Raw genomic sequence first — 16,982 nt, 5'->3', positions numbered from 1 at the left:
AAAGGCAGACAGGGGGTTGTTTGGCACTGAGAGGCCTAAGGACTTGGCAGTGGCCTGTGAGTCCTTAAAGCGCTCCACGTCCATGTCTGCCTTGTCTACAAAGATAATGATGTCATTAAAGGTAATGTCCATAAGGGACACCTAACATCCCCAGAATAGCCAGAAGTTCTCAGCTGGGTGTGATGTCGAACAGCCACAGTCGATGACATCTCTTTGCCCAGCAAGTCAGTCGTGTCAAGCCCTTAGCGAACAGTAAACTTTGCTGCATCTCTCCCATCAAACACTGCTTGGGAGTAGGGCCCGAGCCTCCTCCGGGACCAGCAGCAGCACTTGCACAACCATTTATCACAAGGAGTGGAGTAACAGGCTAGTAGGCATGCAGTGTTCACCGACCACAATGCAAGGCTGGCGGAAGAACATTTTTCTTGCCCCAACTATCCATCCTCTTGGATTCCCTGTTCGGGTGCGCGAAAGGGAATGCACCTTGTGAGGTAGAAGTTTTGATCACCAAGCTTTTAGGGGTAGGTTGGTTTGGGAAGAATTTTAAGTCACCCGGTGCAGGGTGATAGCAGGCAGGTGATTGTCCTATTCACAGGAGCCCACGTGCTTGGCTTGGACCAGGTGCCCAGAAGGACATCAGTCAAGGCCTTGTTTAAAGGCAGGAGGGGTTCCGAGGAGGAGACACCCGGTTACAGGACCTCTGTCAAGATGTTCAGGACCTCAGCTGCCCACCTCACCACTATAGCAAATGAAGCTCCTTCCTCCATAGTCAAGTTAGGGGGAGAAGCAGGCCAGAATCTGGAAAGGTGTGCAGTCCACTGGCCGCACCCAATTCCTAATACTGCGTCCTTTCGAATTCAGGCTGCTTCTTTAATGGTATAAGCGACCCCTCATAATCTTTGTCCATTCCAGCCCTTCAAAATAAGGCTGTGAAAGTGACCTCTGGCCCAAGGGTGCAGTGGGCTCCAGAATCAGCATTGGTAGGCATCTATACGGCTCTGGGTCGTCAGGTAAGAATCGGGGTGGTGCTGCCAGGGAGCACAGGCAGTCTTAGGAGTCATGACGCAGGGACCAGGGAAAGGAGCAGTCGGCACATAGCCCGATGGAGCCACCTCTGAACCTACGGGGCCCAAAGGCAGGCCAGGAGGATAAGGTTGCCCAAATGAGAGGTACATGGTGCCATAACATTCTTTAAACTGGGCGGTGTCGCTCCAGGTCCTGGAAAGGCAGAGAAGTGTGGAGCCGACACAGGGGCAGTTTCCACAGAACGAGCCCTAGACCATCCATACTACTCCGTCACATTGGCTAACAGATGGGGAAAAGTTGAAGCCCGCTTTGACTTTTTGTGTTTATTATGCCTCTTACCTGACCAACTCGACGAGTTCGAGTTTGAGTGGGAGGACGAGGGTTTAGGACTCCCAGAACGGTGCCTGGACCTTCCTTCCTCTTGACCTGGATCAAGAACCTACCAAGGTGCAAGGGTACTGTTCGAGCAAAAGTCTTCCAGATCCAGCCTGACGCCTAGGAAATTAAAAGGTAAGGAATCTGTGGCTAGATGTCTCTATCGGATAGACACTTTCTTACCTAGAAGGGAGCACTGCCTTGTTGGCGGACGAGGGAAACTCAGAGGGAGAGGAGTGGGCAGCAAAATGAGTTATAGTAGCCACAGTGCCAAATTCAATAAATTGTGCCTGTTCACTACTACTCTTGTAGTAACTAGTTTATGGGTTTAATAAAAATATTTTTCTTCATAAAGCACTGGGTCTGATGATCAGTTATTGTTCTGCTAGGTGACTGGTGAGTTTTGAGCTTTGAGGATGCCAACACTTCATCGTTGAGAAGTCTGTTGCTGCTCACCATTGTTATCACCAACAGTCAAATGCTAAAGTAGTTGCTCTTGGCCCGGTTTCCAGAGACATAATGGGGCATCCTCCAGGACATCAGAGACATGAGATCCCAACCCCCACAGTCAGGACCCACTAGTCCAAGTTTACCAAGTAAACCCCCTCAAATTTCAGAATGAACAAACACTTTGACAGTAGTCTGCTCTGACCTCCTTGCTTGCACTACACCTCAATCAAATCGCTCAGAAAATTAGCTCACTTGAGCATCGAAGCAGGTCTCTTGTTGTGAGGCAATCACTGTGGAACTTGGAATACAATACTAAATATATAAATATATACAATTGTCAATCAATTTAATTGATCCTAAGGAATCCAATGACGAGTTTGAACTACAAATTCTGTAATACACCTGAGAGCCCTCTGGTGAGTTTTGTAAAAAATAAAGCATATAATGAAATTAAAGCTAAATTAATTGCTGTAAAAAGAAATGCAGAACAAGAGGAAAAATCCCAGTTATGGATCAAATGGGAAACTAGAGCATCATGTACTTATCTTGTATGGATGTCATCTGAAACATGTAGGTTAGTGCTAAATGTTCTAGCGTGGCTTCAGAAATAGAGAGAAGTGCATATTAAGCCAGTTTAGTATGACACACTTGAACAACATTCATCACAATACCCACATCACTATTGTCAAGCAAAAAAATAAATGCATCAAATCAATGCAATTTCTACCAATTCCAACTTTTAGGATCAATATTAGTTTTACCTACCAAATTAAACTAAGTTACAGCTTCACAATTCCCAATTAGACATTTGCTATTTAAAGAAGACAGTTATGTTCTGTACCTGTGCCCAGAAAACATCAGCCATATCCCAGAATTTCTGAATGATTGCCCAGATTAGAAGATCCCGCGCAGGGTACTGAACATAGATTTCAGCCTCCGTTATTCCAGTGATCTGAGGATCCCAAAAGAATTACAGCCACGTTCATACTTTGCTGGATAATTATTCAGCACAAGAAAACATTTCATATTTCTAGGAGAGCATAGTGTATCGGGATGCCCAGTTGTTTCACTCTGCAAAAACACTTGATACATTTAAGTAAAAAAAAAAAACATTCATGGGAATATGCTTGTGATGTGTTTTGGAGACATCTGTGAGATCTAGTCAAATTCTCCCTACAATACCATCCTATTCATGGGCATGGAGGGCAGACTGATACCAGGAAAAGGCATCCTCTCCATAGAGCTTAAAGTGGTTATGATATTAAAGTCATCTACTAGATGTTTATCTTACAGCACAATCATCAACTGATTGCCTGAGAGCTTTAATAAAAGTACTGTTTTTAGGTATTATTTTGGACCGAAACGTTTCTAGTAGGATTGGATGGGAGAGTTTGGTAGAAAACAGTTTATATATGTAGCGAGACAACATGAATCACATGTACTGTATCTTTGTATCTTATCTCTTAAACCTGACTCTGTAGCTTGTTCATCTCAGTTTGAACCAGTATTACATCTATACAATGCTCAAGATGGTGTGGTGAATACTAAATTACCAGAATGTCCACAAAGAACAAGTTACTTACCTTCGGTAACGATATATCTGTAAGAGACATATATTAGTTATAGATTCCTTACCTTAGAATTACCCCCAGGCATCAGACTGGATCCGGAGGTTTTATCTCAGCAGTACCCCTGCCCATCGGTCGACTCCGCGTTTGTCGTTGTGATCCCCGGGATGACATCCCAGTATCTACTTAGACGCCATCCCAGCACGCAGACGTCAGTTCTATTACACGACATTCCACCACAGAAGAGCAGAGCCATGGAAGACACTGACCACTGCATAAAACTAGGGCCCTGAAAGAGAGTCCCTTACTCTAGAAGTCAGTTCGTTGAACGACTCTATAACTAATATATGTCTCTTACAGATGCACAAGTTACCTACCTTCGGTAACAATATATCTGTAAGAAACATTAGTTAGTTAGATTCCTTACCTTAGAATATCCCCAGGCGTCAGGCTGTATCCGTAAAGATTTTTCATCAGCAGTACCCCTGTGCATCGGTAGGCATCGTCTGGGGCTCCGCGTCCGTCGTCGTGATCACCGGGATGACGTTGTCGGAGTACTAAGACACCGCCCTTGCATGCTTACGTCAGTTCTGTACATAGCTTTCCACGCCAGGAACACAGAGCCATGCAAGAAACCGACACTGGTGCCATGAAACTAGGGTCCTGAAAGGGATGACCTTAACCCTAGATATCGGTTCGCAGAACGGGGAGGATAGGTGGGGCGATAAGGAACCTAACTAACTAATGCTTCTTACCGTTACCAAAGGTAAGTAACTTGTGCATCTGAAAGAAATACGTTAGTTAGATTACTTACCTTAGAATAGATACCCCAGCAATACCAACACCGATGCTGGTTCCGCGAACCAAGATCACACCAGGAAAGGCTGGAGAATGGAACGGCCAAAGTAGCCGTCTCTCCGGACTTGGCTGTCAAGGCAGTAATGCTTGGCAAACGTGTGCAGCGAGGCCCACGTAGCTGCCTGACAAATGTCCTGCAAAGGGACTCACCGTCACAAGGCAGTAGGAGCCGCTGTGGACCGAGTGGAATGGGCTCCCAGCCCCACAGGAGGATCCTTTTAGCCAAGGAATAACAGGCCTTAATGCACAAAACGACTCACCGAGAGATGGTTTGTTTATGCACTGCCCGCCACTTCTTAGCACCCACATAGCCAACAAAGAGTTGGTCGTTCACCCAGAACTGTTTTGTGCGATACAGATAAAAGGAGAGCGCACGTTTTGGGTCCAGACGGTGGAGCCTCTCTTCCTCTTTCGAGGGATGCGGAGGTGGAAAGAAGGTGGGCAAGGTAATGGACTGCCCGATGTGAAAGGCAGTAACCTTAGGAAGAAAAAAAAAGCACCAGTCCTCATAACAACCTTGTCCGGATGGACGGAAAGGAAAGGAGGCTTAGAGGAAAGAGCCTGGAGCTCACTCACTCTTCTGGCAGAGGTGATGGTAACCAGGAAAGCAGTCTTTACAGTTAGAAGACGAAGAGGGCAGTTATGAGGTGGCTCATAGGGAGCACACATCAGATAGGTCAATACCAGGTTCAAGTCCCATTGAGGCATTACAAAGGGAACAGGAGGAAACATGTGAGTAATGCCTTTCAAGAATCTATTTACAACAGGGGACTTGAAAAGCGAAGGCTGATCAGGAATCCTCAAGAAAGCTGAAACAGCTGAAACATATTCCTTGATGGAGCCCAGAGCAGAGCCCTGCTGGGCAAGGGAAAGAAGAAAAAGGAGAACTGTGACGTGGGTGTATGAATGGACCAGAGACTTTTTCTACCGAGATATGGTTTTATTTTAGTTACAGATTTCTTTTGGCGTGACGTGAGTCTTTCGCGAGCAAAGTCAGTAGGCTCCGTGATAGCGGTTCTCTCCAAGGATGTAGTCTCTGGGATGGAATTCTGGCCTGCTCAGGCCTTCTTTTCTGCAGACGCCTTGTTTCCTCTCCACCGGCCAGGCATAGGACAAAAAGACAGAGGAGAGACCGTCAGGACTCGAGTAGTTGGTCGAGTCGCCCAAGGGAATAGGGATAGGTTGACTTACCCAGAGTCTCGATGACGGGATATGGTCCCATCCACTCGCTCTGGAACTCTTTGGTCGAGGAAGGAAGAAGTACTAGTGCCCAGTCCCCTTTCTCTAGCTTCCTCCATTTCTTACCCTTGTCATAATACTTTTTTTGTCGTTGTTGGCTCCTTTCCAGGTTAGAGTAGGCTAGGTCTCGTAGCGTTCCAAGCTTCGACCTTAATTGTTGCGTGTACTCCAAGAGGGTTCTCTGTTCCGTTACTTCTTCTTGTTCCCAGGCTTCTTTTGTGATTTCCAGTAGGGATCTGGGTTGGCGTCCGTATAGCATCTGGAATGCTGAACAGCCAAGGCGGCTTTGCACTTGGGCCCTGAGTACGTAAAGGCCCAGCGGTAATAGTAAATCCCAGTCTTTGTCTTTCCACTGACAGCATTTTTTTCCTTAGCGAGCGATTGCATCGTTCGACCAAACCGTCCGTCTGGGGATGGTAAACCGAGGTACGTGTGTGTCTCAGGTCTAAAATCTTGCATACTTCTTTCATCATGAGTGACACGAAGGGTGTCCCCTGGTCAGTGAGTATTTCCTTGGGGAAACCTACTCTCAGGAACAGTTCTAGTAGTTTTTCCACCACATTTTTAGTTGTAGGGGCTCGAAGTGCAAAGGCTTCTGGGAAGCGGGTGTTATAATCCACTATGACCAGCGCATAGATGTGGCCTTTGGACGTACGGGGAAGAGGACCAATCAGGTCCATTCCGACCCTTTCAAATGGATTCTCTATTAGGGGCAGAGACTGTAGGGGTACTGCAGGGGGTTTATACATGTTCTTTTTCTGACAAACCTCGCACTTCTTGCAATATTCAACCGATTTTTTATCAATACCTGGCCAATAGAAATGTTGGGTTATGTTTTGCGTGTTTTTTTCCGCCCCTGAGTGACCAGAGGTCAAATGTGTATGTGCATAGAAGAGTATTTGCTCTCTGAAAATCTGCGGTACCAACAGTTGGCGGGGCTCAATGGGTTTCCCTTCCCTATAGAGTAGGTCATTTGTGATCGTGAATCTAGGGTAGGTATTGGTGGGGGATGTTTGTGACACATGGGCCATTTCCCATGCATTAAACAGGGTGGCGTCGTTGGCTTGGGCAAACTTAACGTTCCGGTCCAACTGCCAGGGTTCTGAGGTTATTAGGTCTGATTGGGGGTTGTTACCTTCTGTCTTTGCTTCGCTTATCTCGTTTTGGAACAGTGACATAAAGTCAGAATTATCCTCCCCTATGATCAAATCCTTGGGAAGAGACTCCACCACCCCCACCTTAACCATACATGGGGGCCTACCTATTGGTTGTAGGGTAATCTGGACCAGAGGGTATAGCTTCACGTCCCCGTGAACACACCTTACGTGTACTATGGCATTATTGAGTATTTGAGGGGGTAGAACTAGTCTGCTTTGTATTACCGATTGCCTACACCCCGAGTCCAATAGGGCCCTTATTCCTATTTTGTTAACCAGAACACGTACATAGAAGGAGGGTCCCATTTCTGCCGTGTACATCACCGCCTTGGGTATATACCCCACCTCCATCGGTTCTTCTGTAGTTTTTCTTTGGGGGCACATACGAGCAATGTGGCCCCACTCCCCACATTCCAAACACTGTGGGCCCCTCACAGGTTTGGGGTCCAGCCTGAATGGTTTAGCCTTCAGGGGCTCTGGGCCACTCTTGATTTTCTTCTCCGGTTTCAGGTTGGAGGTTGTTTTGGGATTTTTGTTGCTGTCCCAAGGAAAGGACCGAGGCTGGGCCCTTGAATAGTTAGCAGCCATTTCTATAGCTTGAGCACCTGTAAGCCCTGAGTGCTGTTTTAACCATCTCTGAGTCCCGTAAGGAAGAGCCTCCATAAATTGTTCCAAATAAATGCTTGTCATTATCTCTTCCTTACTTCTGCTTTCTGGATATAGCCACTTATCTGCGGCCATCTTTAAACACAGGAATAGAGTCTTTGGGTTCTCTCCCGAAATCCCCTTTTCTTTTCTAAACAGTACTCGGTAAGCTTCGCTATCAAGCCCCAGATGGTCGAGGATGATTTCTTTTATTTCTGCTTAGGAAGTATTCCCGGTGCTGTCGGCTACTAGGTAGGCTGCCTGAGCCTCTCCAGATAGCAGCAGAGCCCAAAAAAATAGCCACTTGTCTTCCGGCCACCCACAGGCTCTGGCGGCCCTTTCGAAATTGGTCAAGAAGGTGTCCGGATCTTCTCCCGGTGCGTACTTCTGTAATGAGACCCCTGCGGGATGCGACATGGGGCCCTTCTCTCTAACACTGGGTTGCACCAGGTTCGTGCATCGCTTTTTGTAACCCCTCAATTTGAGCAGTAATAGTGTTTTTGAACACCTCATAGTCGGCTTGTGCTGAAGTCATTTGGCCCACTATGGCCCATTCCAATTTCTCCTGTCCCTTTATCAGGTGTTGAATGACTTGATCCATCTGGTTTGCCAGGATGGAAGTGGAGGATCCCACTTCTGACACCAGTTGTGACGTGGGTGTATGAAGGGACCGGAGACTTTTTCTAGCGCGATATGGTTTTATTTTAGTTACAGATTTCTTTTGGCGTGACGTGAGTCTTTCGCGAGCAAAGTCAGTAGGCTCCGTGATAGCGGTTCTCTACAAGGAGGTAGTGTCTGGGATGGAATTCTGTCCTGCTCAGCCCTTCTTTTCTGCAGACGCCTTGTTTCCTCTCCACCGGCCAGGCATAGGACAAAAAGACAGAGGAGAGACTGTCAGGACTCGAGTAGTTGGTTGAGTCGCCCAAGGGGACCCGGGGAGTGAAAGGGACACCGCTGACAAGGTGTATTTATACTCTGAGATTTACTCTGGGTGTGAGGAAGGAGTTAAGTGAGGAGAGGGTGGTTTGGGGAATGCGGGAAAAATCGGGAACGGGAAAAGCTATATACAACTGTACAACTATACAGGGTAGTAGCCAGACGTTCACAGTGCTATGGAGGAGAGTCACCCCGCCTCCCTACCCAGCCTGCGAGTCACTGCCGTACCTGTCTAAGCCACACTCATCCCTCGTGAGTGTGGCACGGCACATCACGTGATCGTTGGCCTCCTGGCTCAGCTCCGCTTCCAACACGCTCTCGGCTCCTCTCTCGAGTCTCGTCACCGTCTTCTTCTTTCCGCGTCCACACACCGTCTCCAATCTCCTCCTGGGTGTCGTCACACCCCTCCTTCTGTACTTCCTGGGTCTTAACCAGTCCGATGGTCCTGACGTCATTCGTGGGTGTGTTTTCTTCTTCGGTGAACGCCCAATTAAAGGCGCCTTCGCTACATTCCTCCTCCTGCGATGAAATCATTGAGTTCGTAGCCCAGTCGTTCTGGAGGGAGGGAGGGGAGACAGAATCAGTAATCCACCATGCACCAGAGGGGAAAAGCTCCTCCACCCGCCTGTCCTCCCCGTTACAAGAACCTTAGCAAGAGGGGCGGAAAGGGGATCCACAGCCTTTGCTGTGCACCATGCCACAAATTTGTTCCACCTGTACGCGTATACCGTTTTTGTGGAGGGACGCCTGGCTGCCAGAATGACATCACAGACTTCAGGAGGCAAGTCAAATGGCATCAACTGCTGCTGCTCAATCTCCGCGCATGGAGGTGGAGGCTGGACAGGTGCGGGTGGAGGACCATCCACTGCTGCTGCGACAGAAGGTCCTCCTGAAGAGGCAGTCGAATCGGGGGATCGATTGACATACTGAGTAGCTCAGGATACCAGTATCTTTGTGCCCAAAGCAGAGCCACAAGGATAACTTGGGCCCGGTCACGCCTGATCTTCTTCAGCAGAAGTGGCATAGGCGGAAAGGCGTATAACAGACCGCAACTCCACTCGCGTCGAAAATCGTCTCTGAGCGAGTGCCGCCTTGGAAATTCCAACGCGCAGAACTGATGACATTGCACGTTCTCTTCAGTGGTGAATAGATCTAACCAAGACTCTCCCCACTGCTGAAAGAGACCTTGCGCCACGTCCGAGTTCAGATGCTACTTGTGATCCATCATGCACCGACGGCTGAGTTTGTCTATCCTGGCGTTCAGAGAGCCCACCAGGTGTTCAACCACTAGGGTGATGCCCTGATGTTCAGCCATGTCCAGAGGTGCAGAGCCTTTCTGACAAAAGAGTCCATGACCCCACCCCGCCCTGTTTGTTGCAATGCCACATGGCGGTGGTGTTGTCCATGAACACCTGCACTACACTTCACAGTCATGGAGAAAAGAACAGACAAAGAACCAGTCTCTCCGGTCTTGGCTGTCTAGGCAATAATGTTTAGTGAACGTGTGAAGTGAAGCCCATGTGGCTGCCTGGCAAATGTCACCAAGGGGGACTCCACGTCCCAAAGCAGTAGTGGCTGCCGTCGCCATGGTGGAATGGGCGCGCAGTCCTACCGGAGGCTCCATTTTCGCCAAGGAAAAACAGATCTTAATGCAAAAGACGACCCATCTGGAGAGGGTCCGGTTTTGCACGGCCCAACCTTTCTTGGCGCCCACATAGCCAACAGAGCTGATCGTCCACCCGGACTTGTTTTGTGCGATCCAAATAAAAGGATAACGCACGTTTTGGATCCATACTATGGAATATCTCCTCCTCCTTGGAAGGCTGCGGGGATGGGAAGAATTTGGGCAAAGTGATGGTCTGTCCTATGTGGAAAGAGGTAACCACTTTGGGGAAAAAAGAAGGTTGAGTTCGAAGGACAACCATGTCTGGATGAACAGCAAGGAAAGGAGGCTTAGAAGAAAGAAGCTGGAGCTCATTACGCCTGCGAGCACAGGTGATGGCAATCAGAAAAGCAGTTTTTAAAGTCAAGAGTCTGAGAGGACAATTATGTAGTGGATCGAAAGGAGCACACATAAGGTAAGTCAAGACCAGATTCAAGTCCCACTGGGGCATTACTAAAGGAATAGGAGAAAAAAGAGATGAGTAATGCCCTTCAGAAATCTATTTACAATAGAGGTCTTGAAAAGAGAATGCTAATCAGAAAGGCGAATGAAGATCGTATCAGCCGAAAGATAGCCTCTAAGGGTGCCCAGAGCAGAGCCCAGCTGGGCTAAAGAAAGAAGGGAGAGGAGAATCTCTGAAAGGGGGGCAAAAAGGGGATCAACAGCCTCTGCTGTGCACAATGCCACGAATGTATTACATCTGCAGGCGTACACCGTTTTAGTAGAGGGACGCCTGGCTGCCAAGGTGACATTACAGACTTCGGGAGGAAGGTCAAAAGCTGTCAACTGTCGCCGCTCAATCTCCATGCAAGGAGTCGGAGGTTGAACAGGTTCGGATGGAGCACTGTCCCCTGCTGCTGCGACAAAAGATCCTCCAGAAGAGCCATTCTGATCGAAAGATCGCTGGCCATGTACAAGAGCTTGCGATACAAGATTCTTCGTGCCCAATCCGGAGCCACAAGAATGACTTGGGCCAGGTCGTGCTTGATCTTCTCCAGCACTCTGGGCAGAAATTGTATAGGCCGGAAGGCGTATAGAAGACCGCAATTCCACTTGTGATGAAAAGCGTTGCAGTGTGAGTGCCGGCTTTGGAATTCTAACGGGTAGAACTGCTGACATTATGCCTTTTTTTCGGTGTCGAACAGATCTAAACAAGGCTCCCACCACTGCAGAGATCTTGTACCACCTACGAGTGAGGACGCCGTTTGTGATCAATCAATCAATCAATCAGTACATTTGTAAAGTGCACTACTCACCCGTGAGGGTCTCAAGGCGCTGGGGGGAGGGGTGCTGCTACTGTTCGAATAGCCAGGTCTTGAGAAACCTCCTGAAGATTAGTAGGTCGTGGGTCTGCCGTAGGAGGATGGGGAGGGTGTTCCAGGTCTTGGCGGCAAGGTGGGAGAACGATCTGCCGCCGATGGTCGTTCTTCTGATGCGGTGGCGAAGGCGAGGTCGGTGGAGCAGAGCTGTTGGTTCGGGGTGTAGAAGGTGAGTGGTTTGTTGAGGTATGCCGGTCAGGTGTTGTGGAGTGCCTTGTGTGCGTGGCTGAGGAACTTAAAGTTGATCCTCTTGTTGACGGGAAGCCAGTGCAGGTCTCTCAGGTGTGGTATGATGTGACTGTGGCGCGGGATGTCGAGGATCATGCAAGCAGAGGCGTTCTGTATGCGTTGTAGTCGTTTCAAGAGTTTGGCCGAGGCTTCTGCGTAGAGGGCATTTCCGTAGGCTAGCCTGCTGCAGATGAGGTCCTGGGTGAACGTTCTTCTGGTTTCGGTAGGTATCCACCTGTAGATCTTGCGGAGCATGCGGAGGGTGTTGAAGCAGGAGGATGAGACGGTGTTGACTTGCTTGGTCATGGAGAGTGTTGAGTTGAGGATAAACCCCAGGTTGCGTGCGTGGTCGGTGGGTGTCTGTGCTGCTCCCAGTGCGGATGGCCACCAGGAATCGTTCCAGGCTGAGGGGGTGGAGCCGAGGATGAGGACCTCTGTCTTTTCTGAGTTCAGCTTCAGACGGCTGTTCTTCATCCACTAGGCGACGGCTTTAATTCCTTCCTGGAGGTTGGTTTTGGTGGTGAGGGGGTCCTTGGTGAGGGAGAGGATCAGCTGGGTGCAGTGGCAGACAGTGTCGAAGGTGGCTGATAGGTCCAAGAAGATGAGGGCTGCGGTTACGCCGTTGTCCAGCAGGGCTCTGATGTCGTCGGTGGCGGCAATGAGGGCAGTCTCGGTACTGTGGTTGCTGCGGAACCCGGACTGGGACGGGTCCAGGATATTGTTCTCTTCGAGGGAGCAGGTCAGCTGTCTGTTGACGGTCTTCTCGATGACCTTCGCTGGGAACGGGAGCAGGGAGATGGGCAGGAAATTCTTGAGGTCCCTCGGATGCGCCTTGGGTTTTTTCAGTAAGGCGTTGATCTCGGTGTGCTTCCAGCTCTCCGGGAAGGTCTCGGTCTCGAAGGAGATGTTGGTGGCCTTGCGGAGATGGCGTGCGATGGTGGCGCTAGCTTTGTTGAAGATGTGGTGTCGGCATGGGTCTGACGTAGAGCCGGAGTGGATGGTATTCATGATTTTGATGGTGTCGTTGTCATTCATGTTGGTCCAGGTGAGTAGGGGAGCGATGTGGGTGGTGGTCGCTGGGTCTAAGTTGTCGGTGGTTGTTGGGGTGGTCAGGTTGTTGAAGCTGTTGTGGATGTCTGCGACCTTGCGATGTAAGAAGGTGGCGAGGGAGTCGCACAGGTCTTGCGATGGTGGGATGTCTTTGGTGTTGGAGCTGGGGTAGAGAGTTCCTTCACAATGTTGAAGATCTCTTTACTGTTGTGCGCGCTGTTGTCGAGCCGGTCCTTGAAGGAGGCCCTTTTGGCAGATCTGATGAAGTGATGGTGTCTGCGGGTGGCGTTCTTGTGGGCTGCGTAGCTGTCTGGTGTATGTTCGCGGTGCCATTTCTTCTCTAGTGTACTGCAGGTTTACTTGGAGGCCTGGAGGTCTGCGGTGAACCAGCTGGCTTTCTTGTTAGTGTGTCTGTTGGAGGGTTTCTTGATTGGGGCAAGAGTGTTGGTGCAGTTGTCGATCCATCATCTGAGGTTGCGGGTGGCTGTGTCCAAGGAGTCGGCGGGTTGGCTCCGGGAGAGGGTGGTGTTTAGCTGGTCTTCGCTGATTTTGCTCCAGCTGCGGCGGGGGATCTGATGAGTGCGGTGGTGCGTGGTGGGTTTCCAGAAGGTGAAGTGGATGCAGCGATGATCAGACCTGTGGATCCATCATGCATCTGCTGCTGAGTTCATCCACCCTGGCGTTCAGAAAACCTGCCAGGTGTTGAACCATGCCCTGATGTTCCAGCCATGTCCAAAGATGCAGAGTCTCTTGACATAGGGTCCACGACAGCACACCGCCCTGTTTGGTGCAGTACCACATGGCAGTGGTATTGTCTGTGAACACCTGCACTACTCTCCCCCTGACAGAGGGAAGGAATGGCTTCAGTGCAAGACAAATCGCCCGGAGCTCCATTAGGTTGATGTGGAGTCCGGCCTCCGCTTGAGATTAAAGGCCTCTGGTCCCCGCCTTTCATTTGTCACCACTGTGAACTCTGGTTGGGGAAGGGAGAGAGATCTGCCATTGACCCAACCCTGGTTCGTTAACCACAACTGCAATTGGTGTGTAGTGCCCACCAAGATCTGGACTTAATCGGAAAGATTACCCTGATTGTGCCCAATGGAACTTCAAATCCCACTGCAAAGCCTGCATATGCCATCTGGCATGATCCATCAGCAGGATGCAGGAGGCCCTGGGGTCCAGCAGCCTCAGGGTCATTTTCACTGAAACCCGGGAGAGAGGCTGAAAAATCGGAATCCTAGCCCGAATATGCCAGACTCGCTGCTCAAGAGGATAAGCCTGAAACCGCGCTGATTCCAGAACTGCTCTGAGAGGGAATCAGGTGTGACTTTGGCACGTTGATAGTGAACCCTGCGAATGCAGGAGGTCCGTCGTAGTCTGGAGGTGGGAGACAACAGCCTTGGGCGAGCCGGCCAGTCGTCGAGATAGGGGAAGACTGGAATTCCTGATTGTTAGACCTGGTATCATTGGCGTGAGTCTCCCTTCCATTTTTTAATGATTGCCTCCTGTGTTTTTGATACGTTTTTGCTGGTTAGATGCTTTGGACACTGTGCCACTGCTATTCAGTGCCACAGTGCAAGTGTTCCCTATGTTAAATTTATGTATTGATTAGTGACTCCATGATTGGGTTATTTGGTTTACTTGTCAGACCCTAGTACATTGCACCATGTGTGCCCAGGGCTTGTAAATCAAATGCTGCTGGTGGGCTTGTAGCACTGGTTGTGCCACGCACAGAAGCAGCTTGTAAAGTGTATCTCAAGCCTGCCATTGCAGGGCCTGTGTGCAGTCTGTGACTGCCATGTCGACTTGGCAAGTGCACCCACTTGTCAGTCCTTAAACCTTCATATCAGACACCCCTATGGTAGGCCCAAGGTCAGGGTGCATTGTAATGATAAGGTAGGACATGCCTTGGTGTGTAAGGCATGTCCTAATAGTGAATTACAGCCATTTCCGTTTGTCACTATTGCAACGCTAACTGTTCCCCATAGGCCTGAATGGGCAGTTTGATTATTACATCTTATAATCATAACTTACTCAGGGAACTAGGTAGACATTCGAGTTTAGAATGCCTGAACTCAGAATGATAAAATACATCTTTTAGTGAAGTTGGTTTTAACCTTCTGTGTTTGAAAATGCCACTTTTAGAAAGTAATGAAGAAAAAAGGGGGTGGGAAACCCAATATACCCTTGCGGGCTTGGGCAGATTAAATAGCTATAGAATGGTGCCAGCAAGGGATTTTGCTTAAGGGAATTGAATCACAGATTACAGACTGCTTATTCAATGCCTGCACATGTCTGTTTAAACTAAATTAATATCTGAAACAATGTATCATAAAGCTACCTATGTAGACAAAAACATGCGAAAAAAGCAACACAGGAAAATTTTATATAAAAAATATTGTATTTTATATAGTTTTTATATGCAAAAATTCATAGGGTACATGTAAACAATGAGAATTAATCATAACTCAATCAAATGAACAAGAAAATACAAAGGTATTCCTATAATTCATTTGAATAAAAAGTCCAAACCAGTGCAAATAAAGAACAAATGACTGATCACGTGACCCGAGTTCACGTGACTCGGACTGATCAGCACGTCTCCTCTGGTTTAACCTGAGCGTCTCCCCGTTGGTGTGCGTTTACTTTGCTCACATATTGGCTTACATAACGAAGGTCAATAGCTCTGTCGAATAAGACTGTCTGAGCGGATACGAATTTCTCCAAATATCCACCGACTTATGATATACTGATCATTCAGATGATCAAGACTATTGCTTGATAAGACGATTCTTTTTACATCCTGAAGTCATAAAGGATCAATCTGAAAAAGGGGTCACAGCTACAAATGATTTTTGTACTGAAGATGGTCTGCAAGAGTTGTACCATAAAAGACCGAAATGTTGACGACTAAGTCCTTTACTTGCTTTTCATTATACAAGTGATCTTTATTTTGGTGAAATAAGAGTCATTTGTTCTTTGTTTGGACTTTTCATTCAAATGAATTATAGGAATAACTTTGTTTTTTCTTGTTCATTTGATTGAGTTATGATTAATTCTCATAGTTTACATGTACCCTATGAATTTTTGCATATAAAATCTATATAAAATACAATATTTTTTATATAAAATTTTCCCGTGTTGCTTTTTTCTCATATTTTTGTCTACATAGGTAGCTTTATGATACATTGTTTCAGATATTAATTTAGTTTTAACAGACATGTGCAGGTATTGAAGAAGCAGTCTGTAATCTGTGATTCAAATCCCTTAAGCAAAATCCCTTGCTGGCGCCATTTATTTATTTATTTAAAATTTTATATAGCGCACAGTTACCCTCGGGCATCCCAGCGCTTGTCCAGACACCACCAATTAACCCCCTGCCAGTTCAGATGCGGTCAAGCAGGAAACAGAAAAGTTTTGAGGCATTTGCGAAACCGCAGAGTGCAGGTCTCAGAGCGCAACTTCAAAGGGAGCGCATTCTACAGCATAGCTGTGTTAACCGAGAATCTTCTCCCACCAGTACGGGCCCTTTTTACTCTGGGAGTTTGGAGAAGATATTTCTGATCAGAGCGCAACGCTCTGTTAGCTTTATAAGGTGCCGCTAAGTTCCTCACTATGGGAGGGCCCTTCCCCTGAAGGATTTTATGGGCTGTGCAGAGGGCCTTGAATTTCACCCTTTCCCGCACCGGGAGCCAGTGCAGCGCCTTTAAGGCCGGTTTGGCTGACTGTATCCTAGGCACGCCCATAAGTAGCCTAGCAGCAGCATTTTGGACCTGCTGGAGTGTATTAAACGTTGCTTCAGGGGCACCCAAGAAAATAGCATTGCAATAATCAAGTCTCGATGTAATAAGCCCCTGGATAAGCAACTTCCTTGATGTCAAAGGAAGAAGAGGCAGGACTTTGCGAGCTGACCGGAGAAGACCAAAACAGACTCCTGCCGTTTTTTTCGCCTGGGTCCTAAGCAACAGGTCTTGCTCTAACCAGACCCCTAAGCTCTTGATCTCCTTTTTTGGGCTCGGGAGCTCTCCCATACAGCTAGGACAACTAGTCAGAGGGAGTGAGGGGGTCTTATTCCCTAACAGCATAATTTCTGTCTTTGAGCCATTAAGCTTAAGAGCTGACTCACACATCCAGGTGTGGACTTCAGACAGACAGGAGTGCAGTAAATCGGGGTTCTCCATCAGTTGGGATAAGGCGACCACCAACTGCGTATCATCCGCATAACTGACGATTTTAATGTCAAATGGGGCCACCACATCCTCCAGGGGGGCCATATATACATTAAACAACGTAGGGCTGAGGGAAGAGCCCTGTGGCACCCCACACTGGAGGGGGATAGATGTTGACCGATCACTACCCTCCCAGACCTGGTATGTCCGGCCACTGAGAAATGACCTAAGCCACTTCAAAGTGACCCCTGACACACCAACCTCGGACAGCCGCTGAATCAACACCTGATGGTTCACGG

At 48.3% G+C, this 16,982-nt stretch overlaps 1 protein-coding gene across 5 annotated transcripts in view; it reads right to left on the bottom strand.

Moving 5' to 3' along the window:
* The window catches only part of LOC144773613 (transient receptor potential cation channel subfamily M member 2-like), a 1,994,366-nt gene that overhangs the window by 1,380,624 nt on the left and 596,760 nt on the right, over window positions 1-16,982 (bottom strand). For 4 of the 5 annotated variants that reach the window (XR_013600026.1, XR_013600027.1, XM_078658754.1 and 1 more), the window contains exon 13: window positions 2,693-2,803. The exons of the other annotated variant lie outside the window; for it this stretch is intronic. Coding sequence is in view for 2 of the 4 variants with exons in the window: in XM_078658754.1 (XP_078514880.1) it covers window positions 2,693-2,803 (111 nt within the window). In the remaining 2 variants the exon portion in view is untranslated. The remainder of the gene's footprint in view (window positions 1-2,692; window positions 2,804-16,982) is intronic. 5 annotated transcript variants of the gene reach the window in all.

Source organism: Lissotriton helveticus, chromosome 8 (genome assembly GCF_964261635.1).
Source record: "Lissotriton helveticus chromosome 8, aLisHel1.1, whole genome shotgun sequence".
NCBI lineage: Eukaryota > Metazoa > Chordata > Amphibia > Caudata > Salamandridae > Lissotriton > Lissotriton helveticus.
This window is presented reverse-complemented; position numbering and strand designations above follow the sequence as displayed.